General features: G+C 44.5%; 1 protein-coding gene across 2 annotated transcripts in view; it reads left to right on the forward strand.

The window, feature by feature from the left end:
* Positions 1-367: 367 nt before the first annotated feature.
* LOC135908758 (endothelin-converting enzyme 2-like) overlaps positions 368-13212 on the forward strand; it is a 64392-nt gene continuing 51547 nt past the window's right edge. The window contains exons 1-3 of one of the 2 annotated variants that reach the window (XM_070522414.1): positions 368-904; positions 2907-3170; positions 10820-10992. In XM_070522414.1, coding sequence (XP_070378515.1) covers positions 521-904; positions 2907-3170; positions 10820-10992 — 821 coding nt within the window. In that variant the 5' untranslated portion in view covers positions 368-520. The remainder of the gene's footprint in view (positions 905-2906; positions 3171-10819; positions 10993-13212) is intronic. The other variant, XM_065440601.2, reaches the window with a different exon arrangement.

A 13212-nucleotide genomic window follows, 5' to 3' on the forward strand; every position in this document is an offset into this window, starting at 1 on the left:
CATTAGGCAGTTAACATGATATCCGTCAGAGGGAGACACTGCACCACAGATAGCACCAACAGGATTGCATGTTTCAACTGTTTCCTTCGGCGCACATAGAGACTACAGAAGCACCCAAGCGGGAATTAGGTTAATGAACTCGTAAAACCTGATCGGTGTCTGCCCCCTTGCATCCATTCCATGCGCAAAGTTTACAGTGCAATCATTGCTCAGTGCTGCGTGTTGTCACTGTTCGCCACACAATTGCATAAATTAGCTCGTCCTACACGCTTCAATTAGAAATAATCGATTTGAGATATATTCTTTTCAATTATTTTATTATTCCTTAGCTTTTTTTTCAGAAACCTGTTGTGCGACTACTCCAAGAAACACCAAGCCCCACATCGTGCTTGCGCGAGAGCAAGCGCGCGCTCAAAGAACGCTGAGAAGAAGAAAACGCCAAATCGCTTGACGCCAGCGTTCTTTTCTGGTTAAGCAAAAACCTGAGTAACAGAAGCTCGTCATACCATTAACGGTTCAGATGAGTTCAAAGGGCAGCAAGTCTCCTCCTCCTGCCGTCTCTCCAGCGGCAGCCGGTCTAGATTCGCAGCAAGAGAACGCCCCGACCGCCGCTATTGCAGCAATTCCTTCTACAGCCGCCGTCACGCAGAACTCCGAGGCCCCTTCCCAAAAGGCACCACCGGAGAGAACGGCTGAGCAAAGAAGCCACGAGGTGCCGCGCCATCACCGGAAACGGAGCAAACGCCAGTCATTGCCACAGCGCGGCATCTCTTCGGTGTCGTCAGTCTCCCAGGCCATGAATCCAGCCTACGACCGCGAGTCCAGCCTGCAACCTACGACCGCGTCGGCCTCCCCTTCACCATCGCAGAACGGCTCATGTTCGGTCGTTGTCAGCACAGCCGGGGTATGTATAAATCACGCTATGTTCCCCGAATGTCGCATAAGGGTTGCTCTAGATCCATTTGGATATCTGTGGCTTATACTGTATCATAATTACTCATTTCTTTGTTTGCTCTCAGGCAGACAGCCAAGCTGACATCTCCAGCATACCATTAAAGATTGCTTCTCTTCTTCGTTTGGCCTTGGGCAAATCCCAACTGTTTACTACTAAAGTATGCAGCGCTTCATGAAGTTAGGAATTTCTAAACGGCAAACATACGCCGCGGTAACGCGTAACGGTAACGGGATAAAAGTTGATGGAGAATACCTTAGTAACTTGCGATTCGCTGATGATATTGCCTTGTTTAGTAACTCAGGGGACCAATTGCAATGCATGCTCACTGACCTGGAGAAGCAAAGCAGACGAGTGGGTCTAAAAATTAATCTGCAGAAAACTAAAGTAATGCTTAACAGTCTCGGGAGACAACAGCAATTTACAATAGGCAGCGAGACACTGGAAGTCGTAAGGGAATACATCTACTTAGGACAGGTACTGACGGCGGATCCGGATCATGAGACGGAAATAATCAGAAGAATAAGAATGGGCTGGGGTGCGTTTGGCAGGCATTCCCAAATCATGAACAGCAGGTTGCCATTGTCCCTCAAGAGAAAAGTATATAATAGCTGTGTCTTACCAGTACTCACTTACGGGGCAGAAACCTGGAGGCTTACGAAAAGGGTACTACTCAAATTAAGGACGACACAACGAGCTATGGAAAGAAGAATGATAGGTGTAACGTTAAGGGATAAGAAAAGAGCAGATTGGGTCAGGGAGCAAACGCGAGTTAATGACATCTTAGTTGAAATCAAGAAAAAGAAATGGGCATGGGCAGGACATGTCATGAGGAGGGAAGATAACCGATGGTCATTAAGGGTTACGGACTGGATCCCAAGGGAAGGGAAGCGTAGCAGGGGGCGGCAGAAAGTTAGGTGGGCGGATGAGATTAAGAAGTTTGCAGGGACGGCATGGCCACAATTAATACATGACCGGGGTTGTTGGAGAAATATGGGAGAGGCCTTTGCCCTGCAGTGGGCGTAACCAGGCTGATGATGATGATGATGATGATGATGATGATGATGATGATGATGATGATGATGATGATGAACGCGTAGACGTCTTTCTTTGCTACCTCATTGAACTTGCGGTAGTGAATACAGAAGACCAAGCTGCCGTCTTTTTTCTTGACCAACAACAGAAGGCACATGATTGTCGAAACGGGAGAATTGGAATCCTAGAGCGTATACAGGAGCTAGAATAGAAAGTTGTTTTACGTTTAGAACAGGGCTTCTCTGTTCTGAAATCGTGTGCCGGTGCTGTCTTTAGTGGCAAATCATCGCGTACACATTTTTTTCTGTAATGCGCTCAAGTCGTCTACTTTAGCAGCCATTTCATACTGATTAAGCCATTCTTGGACGTCTTTAGATGCGTCGTCACGAAAGATGTGCGCAACGCGAGTATGATGAAAAGTAACTTGGGAAAGGCTTGTCGACATTTTTGAAGGATGGAGAATCCCTGATACGGGAATTTACCTGCTGGTCGGAGCTCGAAAGGTGCACTAGAGTAGCGACGAGAGATTGACTCTCCAGAATACGTACACGGGACTTAGTAGGAACCCCGAGCACCAGGTCGCAATACTGCTCACCTCCGCGATTGCCGCGGCGTCCGAAACTCGAGGGGCAAAAGCACTTGTCGGCAGGAACACTAATAAGAACTGTCTTTTATATACCGCGCGCTGTTTTGCTGTTCTTTTTACTTACTCAGGCTTCTTTTAAGGCAAATACAGCTTATCGTCTTCGTCCTTGCCGCACACAATGTCGTCATCCTCACTGCATCAATCCGGAGTTGTGTGCACAAGCCTGTAGAAATTTAACCAGTTCGTTTTCCGAGTTTTCCATTGTGACATCTCACACTGTGATTCTCTGACTATTTGGATGTTACTAATGACATTTAAATATTCCCATTGCAGTCTAAGATGAAGGAACGAGATGTCAAGCAGGACGTAGCTTCATCCGCTCCTCAGTCATCGGCGAGCCCCAAGGCACTGAAGGCAGCGGCCTCTGCATCCCCTCCCACAAAGCGAAACGTTAAGGAGCCTGTGCCAGACACTGACTTCCTCAAAGCCCTTGAATCTTTGGCTCCCTCTCCGGAGGAGGAATCCGCTAGGAAGGCCTCTTCTGTCAAGGGCTTGAAAAGTTTGCTGGGCGTTGGCGAACAGCCACCCTCTTCCTCGGTGAGTCAATGGCTGTTTCTTCGTAATCTTTGTACTTCGGGAAAGAATTCGCGTCACGAGATTTCGTCCCATCGGACACTCTGTTAGAATGGGTGCGTAACGGCCCAACGTGTTCCACTCCCAACACAATCTACGCAATACCATGCAGCAGCCGTGATTCCCACATAAATGCCGTTACATACGATATTGTTCGTGCGACGGCCATGTGCGCTAATGAATTTTTTTAACTACGCTGTTAACATGACTAGAAGTACCCAAAAACGTCATATGCCCGTTTTCAATAATTTGCGATAACCTGAGACAGCTTTTATTTTATCGAAGGCCGCAAAATATAAAGGTAAATATGCGCGGAGGCTTGAAGTGCGCTTGTCAGTGAATTGTCAAGTAATTATTACTAAGCATTTGTTTTCCTCCTGTTTGGATGCGTCAGACGACATGCTGAAAAGGTTGTCGCTAACAACTGGGGAACTTCGGATAGGAGATTTCATATCTATATTAAATATGGGCCTCTCTAATGTGACGTGTATCGTAAGTTTGTCTCTACGTTAACGTTTTGTTGTCAATAGTGTCACTAAGAATTCACCCTCCTATTTTTATATATTTAGCTGGGAATATACCTATTTTTGCCGGTTTTCTAGATAAAATATGCGTGTCACGGTATTTTCGTTTCGTTGACATGGGAAGTATATTCGTAATGACGAATGATAAGTTTATTCTGTGTAGGTATATTATAGCTTTCCAATAAAGTTACCCAGTCAAATGTTACGCAGTGTCTTACTGCCATTATGGGGAAGATTTAGCTCAGGCAACTTCTAAATGCATGGGAAAGGAGAAATCGTTTTTCTCGGCCATAACTACAACACATTTGACGCGTTGTCTTTCCTTTAAAAGAAGTTAGCGCCTAGTGACTCTTCGTTGCAAGGTTGTTCTTTAGACTGCAGACTTGTTAATAAATATTGTTCTAAATTTCGGGAATTTCGCACAAAACAAAATTATCCAGTTTACAACTGCGCAACTTATTTCAAAACCATATCGAAACTTTATGAATTGCGAATAATAGATCTAAAGCAGACAATTATAATGTTGTACACACGGCTCTCAAGTACACCACCGATACGCGAGTAGCATTTTTGTCAAACCTTCGTAACTATTCTAACAAGCTCAGGTAAGATATATATCTTTGTATGTTCTGACAGACGAAATTAAAAGTACTGCGATATTTCTTCTTGGTGCAGAGTCGTGGATTTTTAAACTTCATTCTTCTGTTTTTTTTTTTTTCAAGCTTGCCTATTCAAGGCAATATTTGTAAAAAAATTCAGGTTATAAATAAAAATAGTCTCTGTAATTTCACTTTTTCTCTCAAATGACACTATTTGATTATGATCTGTGATGCGATTAACTGAGAAAAGTATTTCAGCGTTTGACATATATTTGAAAAGGCAGCGTCGCAGTTTGCGCCGAGCTAAAGCTCACATTTAAATCCACGACTAATCAGTCCTAAAACAAGTGTACCGTATAAAACTTTGAGCTCGGAAAAAGTACGATGAAGATAAAGTTTATTGTGCGGTCGCAGATGTTTCCCGTTCATGCCCCAATTAAAACCATTGGTGATGAATACTGAGCACGTAATTTTTCTCTACTTCCTTTCGTCATAAAGGAGTCTGTATGTTGTCTACCTAATGTCTTAGTTGACCTGAACAAAGGACCTTGCATAAATTTTGCAGAAGTGAGGGCTTAGTTACGGGTATTATGAATGCAAAGAAATTGTGTGGGCAATCGTGCCTTTTAGAATAACTCCCGTATTGAAGTGGTGCGGAGCGTTACGCTTCTGTTTTACGATCGGCACAAAATTTAATCCGCTGAACTTGCGTAATCAGAAAAGCCACCGGGGCCACATTTAACAAACACATGGGGAAAGCTATGGGACACGCGTTTCTAAGCTGAAACTAACAATATCTAAAAAATTCGCTGACAATTTGATACCTCGTAGTGCAATATTTGGATGCAGCTCCTTACGTGTTTTCATGTCGTGATACATAGGCTTGCGCGCAGAAGCTGTCTCGTGCGGCACATTGCAAACGGAGCAAAGCATGGCGCGACTGCCTCGCTAATCGCGAGCTTGCGATAGGCAGCCTGTGGGTGACGCGTTGGCGCGATTTCCAGCAACCGCCGTAGACAGGCGTCCGCTCATGGCGGGCCTTGTTTTCATGTATGGTATTGTTCAACGCGCTTGCCGCATTCCATCCGTGAACAGACGACGTCGCGTTACTCTGGCGCCATCTTGTAGCGGTCGTCGCCACAGAGCCCGTCTTGCGCGACGCTACCCTCTTCTTCTCATGCTCTCGCCATTCCTTCCTCGTCCGCTGTCAGCCTCGTCGTTATGCTGCAGCCACCTCTTCCGCGTTAATCCTAGCGTTTTCTTCGCTATCGCCGTCTTTCGTCCCCCCTGCACTCCACCTTCGCCCTTTCATCCTTCGCTGGGCTCGTTCGCTCGGTTATGCCGAGGGACTACACCAACACCAAACGCGGAAACGGGTGCCTATGAGCTTCGCTCTAAGCCTTAGGAACGAAAAATCCCCCCAAAAATGCGCGAAAGCGTTCAAAGGCCATTTTAGACAACATTCCTCTGTGTCGCTAAGCAATACATACTTCATATTTCACTAAAGTAAGCTCAGCGTTATTAGCTGCCGTTTTGCGAAATTACAAGTATTTCGTTGATGGACGGCTTCAGCAATAAAATACGCATCACAGCGCACCTGACGGTGTATGACTTGGTAGAAAAAAATTTAGCTCGCAGCACTGGAAAAACTACAAACACCACTGAGATAAACTTGTGTAAAATTGAACTGACTACATGGCGAATCAGTACCAAGTCAGGTGTGTGTGGCTTTTGCAAGAAATTTCTTAAACTGGTGTTGGAAGCTGTCACGCTGCCATTATCAGCTACATTACCTAAGGTCGCAGAAAGAGCTCTGTGGTGCACTAAATTTTTAATGATTAGAAAGGGGGCAGATTTTAGTCGATATGTATAACGAAAATTTAACCCCTCTGCCCTGATTAGGAGGAAGAAAAACAGGCGCTCTACCCTAGCCTTTTCCTTTTTTTCAGGGTTGCACGAGGTTTGCAATTAATTTCTCTGGTATTCGCTCCTTTCTATCGCCTCAAAATATGGACAGCATATGGATATTATATAGCGCGTTGGAAAACTGAACTTCGCTGTAAATTTCATGTGAAGATGCTCCGATGCCTTGCGAGTGTGTTTCACGCGTGGCGAAAAAGTTTGCCCACGGCCCTAGCATAACAATACTACCAAAACAAAGTATTGTACGCGCGTGGTAACGCCGGGGCGAGATTGTTTATGACGTGAAAAATGTGGATAAAGTCCACAATTGCTATAAATAGTCCTTTAAAATGTGCTTCAAAGCGTTGTATGGTCAGTTTACAATATATTTCCCACTGTCCCGAAGAAACTCTTAGTTACATGAAATATATATGTAGCAAGAATAAGGTGGTTTCTGGTTCAGTCACAGCAAAGACGTCCAAGTGCTTGGAGTAATAATGACGGGGTATTGAAGAAATGACGCATTCCATTGCTATACACGGCATCAAATGTTTTCTTGCACGAGCTTTGCAATGTTTATCAAGCAACAGTGACTTGCCTGTGCAAATAATACTGCGATTGCAAAGAATTCTCGCTCAAGAAACTGAAGGTGTGATGCGGTCATTATAAGCTGTGTTTACTATCGATACACCAAGTGTGCGCTTAGTGGAAACGGGGGCCATGGTAATGGCAAAGTGCCACGAAACTTCGCCGTTCCTAGCCTCATTTGAAGCATTGCAAGCAATGACTAAGCCCTCCTTTTTTCCCTTTATGCGTTAAAAAATTTTCGTAGTAGGTTTCCCCGGTGTCGTTGATGGTATGAAATATTCCCCGCGCTTTTCTAAGTTGAAAATGAAGGGGGCGGGGTTTCAGTTGAAATCAGCCAACTATGTCTGGTCGACCTTTTTACATTACCTGAAACAAAAATATAATATAGTTTATGTGGCAGCAAAGGCGAATGCAACCTATTTTCCCGAATAAAAATTTGTTTACTCGGAAAAAAAAAATCCGATATTTATTTGCCTGAGGCCACCATCCGGCAACTGCGATTTTTTGGCACTTTCCCACATTACGAAAACAAAAGCATTGACCCCGTAACCAAAATATTTTTTTCAATGATATTATCTGAAAATTGTCTGGGCGGAATAATGATAATCTTGTTGGGAGCTTCAGATGTAGAATAAAAATTGCAGACATAGCACAGACTTCAGTTTGTCTCACATTTTCACCCTTTCTTTTACATCAAATGGCAATGCGAGGGGCTTAAACTTTTTTCCACGTGTGAAGCGAACTATTTTCCTAAATGAGGCCAAATTTTTTTCGTCCAGTCATTCTTTTTCGGGCTCAGAATGTACCCAAAATTTACCATGTTTATAATGGAATGGAAATTTTAAATATGTCTACAAAAGAAAAGATTCGATTTATTTTTCTTACAATGCATTTTTTCTTGCACCCCATGAATATAAGGCATGTACTCCATCAATTCATGAAATAGCATTTTGCTTTTTGCTTTAAGTGTAGATGATGTAGCGGAACAAATACGAACCGTTTCGCTTCAGTTGCGGGTGGGAGTGCTGTCTGTGGTGTATTTAACTTTTCTGAAATTTAATGGCTCGCGCATAAACCGAGTATCCTCCCCTTCCACGAGAAAAAGGCCTGTTAAAGAGTAACTTCAATTATTTAGCAGCAGTGGTATGAAACATAAAGATATAAAGGTTATTTGTGTGCACACATTTAGTGCGTTGTTGTACCCTCGCCTTTGCCACAGTAAAGCTGTACTGTAGGTCCACTCTGCTTGTGAAAAGAAAGGGGATGCTTGCACTCTATATTTCGTTGTTTGCTCACGGACAGGCGCAATGTTAAGCTGGAAGCTATGACTCACATTAAGTTAAATATTCGGCTGCCGAATGTTCCTGACATGGAGAATCTCAGAACTGTTATCCTCGAAAGAACAAATCGTTACAGAGAATGGCAAAGCCGTTTTCTTTAAAAGAATTCAGAGTCTTGAGCTGTGCATTTATCGTTCTTCCCACTTTCACCGGAAATTGCGAGTCTCATAGCCACTATTGGGCCACATATGTCACGACTGAATGCCAGGTAGGTACGGGGGGAAGTGAACGCCAGGCATCTTGCTTTTTTTACGATTTCTTTTAGGTTTTCTTTAGGAAGGTGCTAGAACTTCACATTTGGTAGTTCATCCCTGAGTCTTTCCAAAAGCTCACGAGCAGTATTGATCAGAGATGTCGCCAGAACTCGGAGGTTGTTATGGGTTGCATGCTGATTGATGACACCACCAACTCCTTCACACGCATTATTTCCGGTCCCTTCGCCGAGAACCACCATTTTGTTGACACCAACTTGCTGTGTCGTAGTTTGTGCGATAAAGCGGTCTGCATAAGCGATGCCCAGCTCCGCTGGTGGTCGTTTGAGCTGAGACACGTGAGCCGATAAAAAGGGCAAGACAGAGGGCAAACGACTAGGCTCTTTGTATTGCAGCCTGTCTTCTATACCTAATCGGAGGGAAAGGGGACTGCTGTGCCTGTCTCTGCCACGTAACCGCCCACGCAACTAAACGCCGTGGATACAGACGAACACAACACTCGCCTTGCGATTATCAGAAGCGCCGTGAGTTCCGCATCAACGCAGCATGCTCCAGCACAGGCACGCGTTTTCGCAGCATACTCGGGTGTCACGTAACCCCGCACGCAACCAAAAGCCACGAACACAGACGAACACAATAGCAATCGAACGTGGCAGCGGTGCTATGAAATTCGTGAGGTGAGAAGCCTTAAACGAGCATGGTCCTTGGATCGCACATGCACTTTTTTTTTTAAAGCGCGGGCTACGCCGGATAAATGCTCAAAGAGCGTTGGTGTTTTACTTAAAAAACTATGGGGTTTGCCCGCCAAAATCATTTTGTGATTATAAGGCACGCCGTAGTAGGGGACTCCGAAAGTTTTGACCACCTGGGGTTCCTCAACGTGCCCCTAAATATAAGTACACGGGTGTTTTAACATATCGCCCCCATCGAAATGCCGCCGCCGTAGCGGGGATTCGGCATTGTTTTACTTCCACCCAGGAAATGAAATCATGGTATATTGATTACGCTAGTTTCGTTACATCATACACACTTACAGTAAAATGCAAAATACTAATTATCAGGCAGAGTGTGCTTAGCTATACTAGGGGTATTTGAAAAATACAGTGTGTTTTATTTAGCAAGTGTTTTTCAAATTTAATTTATTACAAACATAGCACATTTGATGCCCATTTGGTACATGAATGAAAACGCCTGGGAGGATAAAATTTAGCAGCTGTTAAGGCAATAGGTCGCTTGAAGTTCATAAAAACTTTCAGCCCCACAGCTTTGTCATTTGATGTAAAAGAAAGGGTCGAGCAGAGAGCCAAACTGAGGTTCGCGCTATAATTGTAATTTTTTTGTTATATATCTGAAGCTCCCAACAAGATTAGATTGAATCTGACCAGAAGAAATTTCGGTTAACGTGAACCAGAAGGAATACTTAGGTTACAGCGCGAAACCCATTCCTGTAAGAATCCAGAAAAGTGCTAATAATTTGCAGTTCGTGGATCGCGGCAAATAAATTTTGGCGTTTTTTCCTAGCTAAAATACATTTTCGGCGAGAAGCTAAGTCTGGATTCACATTTACTGCGACAAAAACTGTATGATCATTTTTTGTGACGCTAGTTAAAGATGTCTACCGGAAATAGTTGGCTGATAACTGAATCCACCTAGGGACAGATTATGGAAAATGTGTAGAGGACGTTCGAAATGTGAGGAAAAATAAGGCCTTAGCAGTGCAACTTAGTTTGCTTATCGCTGCTGTTTTGAACACAGAACAGGACATATGTAGGAGCACGGGCAGAGAACTAAATGCGCACAACTAGCCCCAGTGACAGCGCTTCTTTGCAGTAAATTGTATAGGCAAGCTATATGTGTATCTCAGAACCCAGTATTTAGATTCCCGCCCTGGAGTAACAATAAACACCGCCAAAGTCACATGTTCTGAAAATTGGAAGAACATGTTCGCCAAGTTTCTCGCGAAGTCAAATGTGTGTGGAAGAATTACTGATTATGCAACATTTCGTTAACCAGTGTTATAGGATCTCACATTTGTCCAAGGTTTCAATGAAAGTGTGGGGTTTTTTCTCCGAAAACCACGATCATATTAGGAGACACCCGTAATGGGGGATTCCGGATTAATTTTGACAACCTGGAGTTTGTTAGAAAGCACACGTAAAGCTAACTACACCGCTGTTTTTGCATTTCATTCACATAAAAATGATGCCGCCGTGGTCGGGTATGGGCAAAGCTTCAAATGGATGATCATATAGAGGCAACGTCCCAAATTATGTGGTTTGGTTAAAGGCTACTGAAATTCTTGTTGCCAGTGCTCATATTAAGCAGCTTACATTGAGTTGTTATTCTGTGCGGTCGCGCAAGTGTGTGTTCCTGTTTATTTACACAGTTCATGCTCTCAGACTGTTTCCTTTGGTGACACGCTACAATTAATTCTCATTTTTAACGCAGTATCACTCTCGAGGAAGTTACGCGTTTCGACAATTTAAGCTTTCGCGTGGGGCCAAGTTAGCGCTGACCGTGCTTCTAGTCCTGACTGCATTGGTCCTTGGCTTCCTCCTGTACCGAAGAGCAAGCCGGCAGACCGCGACGCACTGTAAGACCCCGTGTTGCGAGAAGCACCGGTAAGACAGCAATCGACTGCAGCCATCGCATGGGACAATTTTTATTCTGATATTCACACGCGTCTGATCATAGTTCGATTACGTTCATTCAGTGGTGTACAAATGTCATTTGCGAAAGATATAAAGTTTGGGAAATCATTTTAACAAAAAGGAGATGTTGCAGGGTTTCTGCGCAGTAGATTTTGTATTTCTACTTGTACCATTCGCTGTGCTTCATTTTTAATCTTCAAACCCTCGGTATGGACTTTGTTAGTCAAGCTTACGCAAACAGTGAAATGGTAATCATTCTCGGTAGCTTGAATCAAAGCACAAACCAAGCCCGAATTCAGTTATACGGCAAGAAACATAGAACTTGTGGTTCAGCCTGATAAATTCACGCTAGCATTCATACCGGCTGTACAAAAGAAAGAGAGAAACGATAATAACTTTTAACTTTAAAAAGCGCTAACAATTTATGTTTATTCTTACAATGTATTGGTATTTATTGGCGTTTGCGTGGGTGTTAGGTGAAGGGTATGCGATGGACACCGTCGCATATTTGAACAGGTTCCGTGCGCTAACTTATTCAATATCTCATAGAAAAGGCACTGCCGAGAACGCCTAGTTCTCAGAAAAAAAGAAGTATAGAAAAGGGAACATGTAGGTAGCTCCTGGTCTCCTTTATGGTAAAGCATCACCAGAGAAGCCGCCACTAAGGGCGCCTCGCTAAGGAACCTTTCAGAATTGAAGAAAAGCTACCTAATTGCAATGGAAGGCTTTTTACTCGGGTAAGGAAAAGTTCTGAATGTGGGCCTGTGTCTTAAAAGTTTCATATAACAATTGAAAACATTGTTCAAGCTGGCGTCCTGAAAGGGAAGTGAGTGTTGGCTTACGAAGTTAAAGAACAGAGGAGATCAGCAAGGTCACAGCACAGCGAGGCGGTGCAGCGTCATTCATCGCATCCGCCCTGTTAGCCGAGCTATCCGAGTCGCCTGCGAGTCGGCTGTCCAAGGTAGAATGTTTCAGCAAGCAAGCGACAAATTGGCTTCCAACGTGCTGCAACGGCGTTGCAGCGAGTCCGTGGAGAGCGCAAGCAAGAGTATCGAACCAGGAACTGAAATTAAAAACGGAAAATACCTTCTTCGCTTGAACTAGTACTGAACGGGAACGTGACGATTTTCTTCACTCCGGGCAGAGCCGAAATAAAGAAATTAAAAAATTAAGGGGTTTACATGCCAAATCTACTTTCTGTATAATGGGTACTAAAGAAATTTAGACCGCCTGAGGTTCTTTAACATGCACCTAAATCTAAGAACACGGGTGTGTGCGCCTATCGCCCCCACCGAAGTGCGGCCACCGTGGCCGGGATAGGATCCCGCGACCTCGTGCTTAGCCGCCCAACACCAAAGCCACTAAGCAACCCCGGCGGGTCCATAAAGAAAGAAAGGGTTTGGGTTGAGACTGCCACATTTTTGCGAGCTTTGCCTGCACTTGCGGCTTAGTTATGCTACCTTTGTAAATACACACCGTATTTATGAGATTTTATAATTAACAGCACTATCATTATGGTTTTAAACGTATGGCGTCGAGGAGAGAGAGGGAGACAGAGATAGAGAACGGTATTTGTAATGAGACTGGGATACTTCCTAGTAGGGTGGAGCCCTTAGTTCAGGGCCCCATTGGCTCCCGCCACTCCACGGCGCAAGCCGGCTCAGCCGTCGTTGCTCTTGCGGGTCTCAGCTGGTCAGCGCAGTCTCCCAGGAGGAACGTGAAGGCGAAGGAATATGGGAGTAACTTGGAGGGCGTGGGCACACCCAGGTGCAATGATATACTGTGGGCTTTGATCCACAGAACGTGCAGTAGGAGGGATATTGTGTGAGGTGGAAGAGGTGAATATAAATGAGGCAGGGAAATGAACTGGTTTGAAGCTGTCGCCACCCGATGGCGTCTTCTCGGTTAATGGAATTGTGTGGTGGAGGGAAGTGTCCCCTGGTATCTCTATAATATTGTAGAGTTTCAGTGTAGTTCAGTGGTTCTGTCGGAGCGTCGTCTGGGTTGGACAGCTCGTCCAATGGCGCCCGGTTAGCGAGCTCTCGGGCTACCGCATTAGCGTATTCATTACCATGGAGAGATGCGTGTCCAGGTGTTCAGACGATACGCGCCCTGTGAAACGCTGTGGGGTGCAATGATGTAAGGATGCCGTGCGTGTATGCTGTCACCCTCCCTTGTGCCAAAGTCCTG

The sequence above is a fragment of the Dermacentor albipictus genome, chromosome 7 (assembly GCF_038994185.2).
Source record: "Dermacentor albipictus isolate Rhodes 1998 colony chromosome 7, USDA_Dalb.pri_finalv2, whole genome shotgun sequence".
NCBI lineage: Eukaryota > Metazoa > Arthropoda > Arachnida > Ixodida > Ixodidae > Dermacentor > Dermacentor albipictus.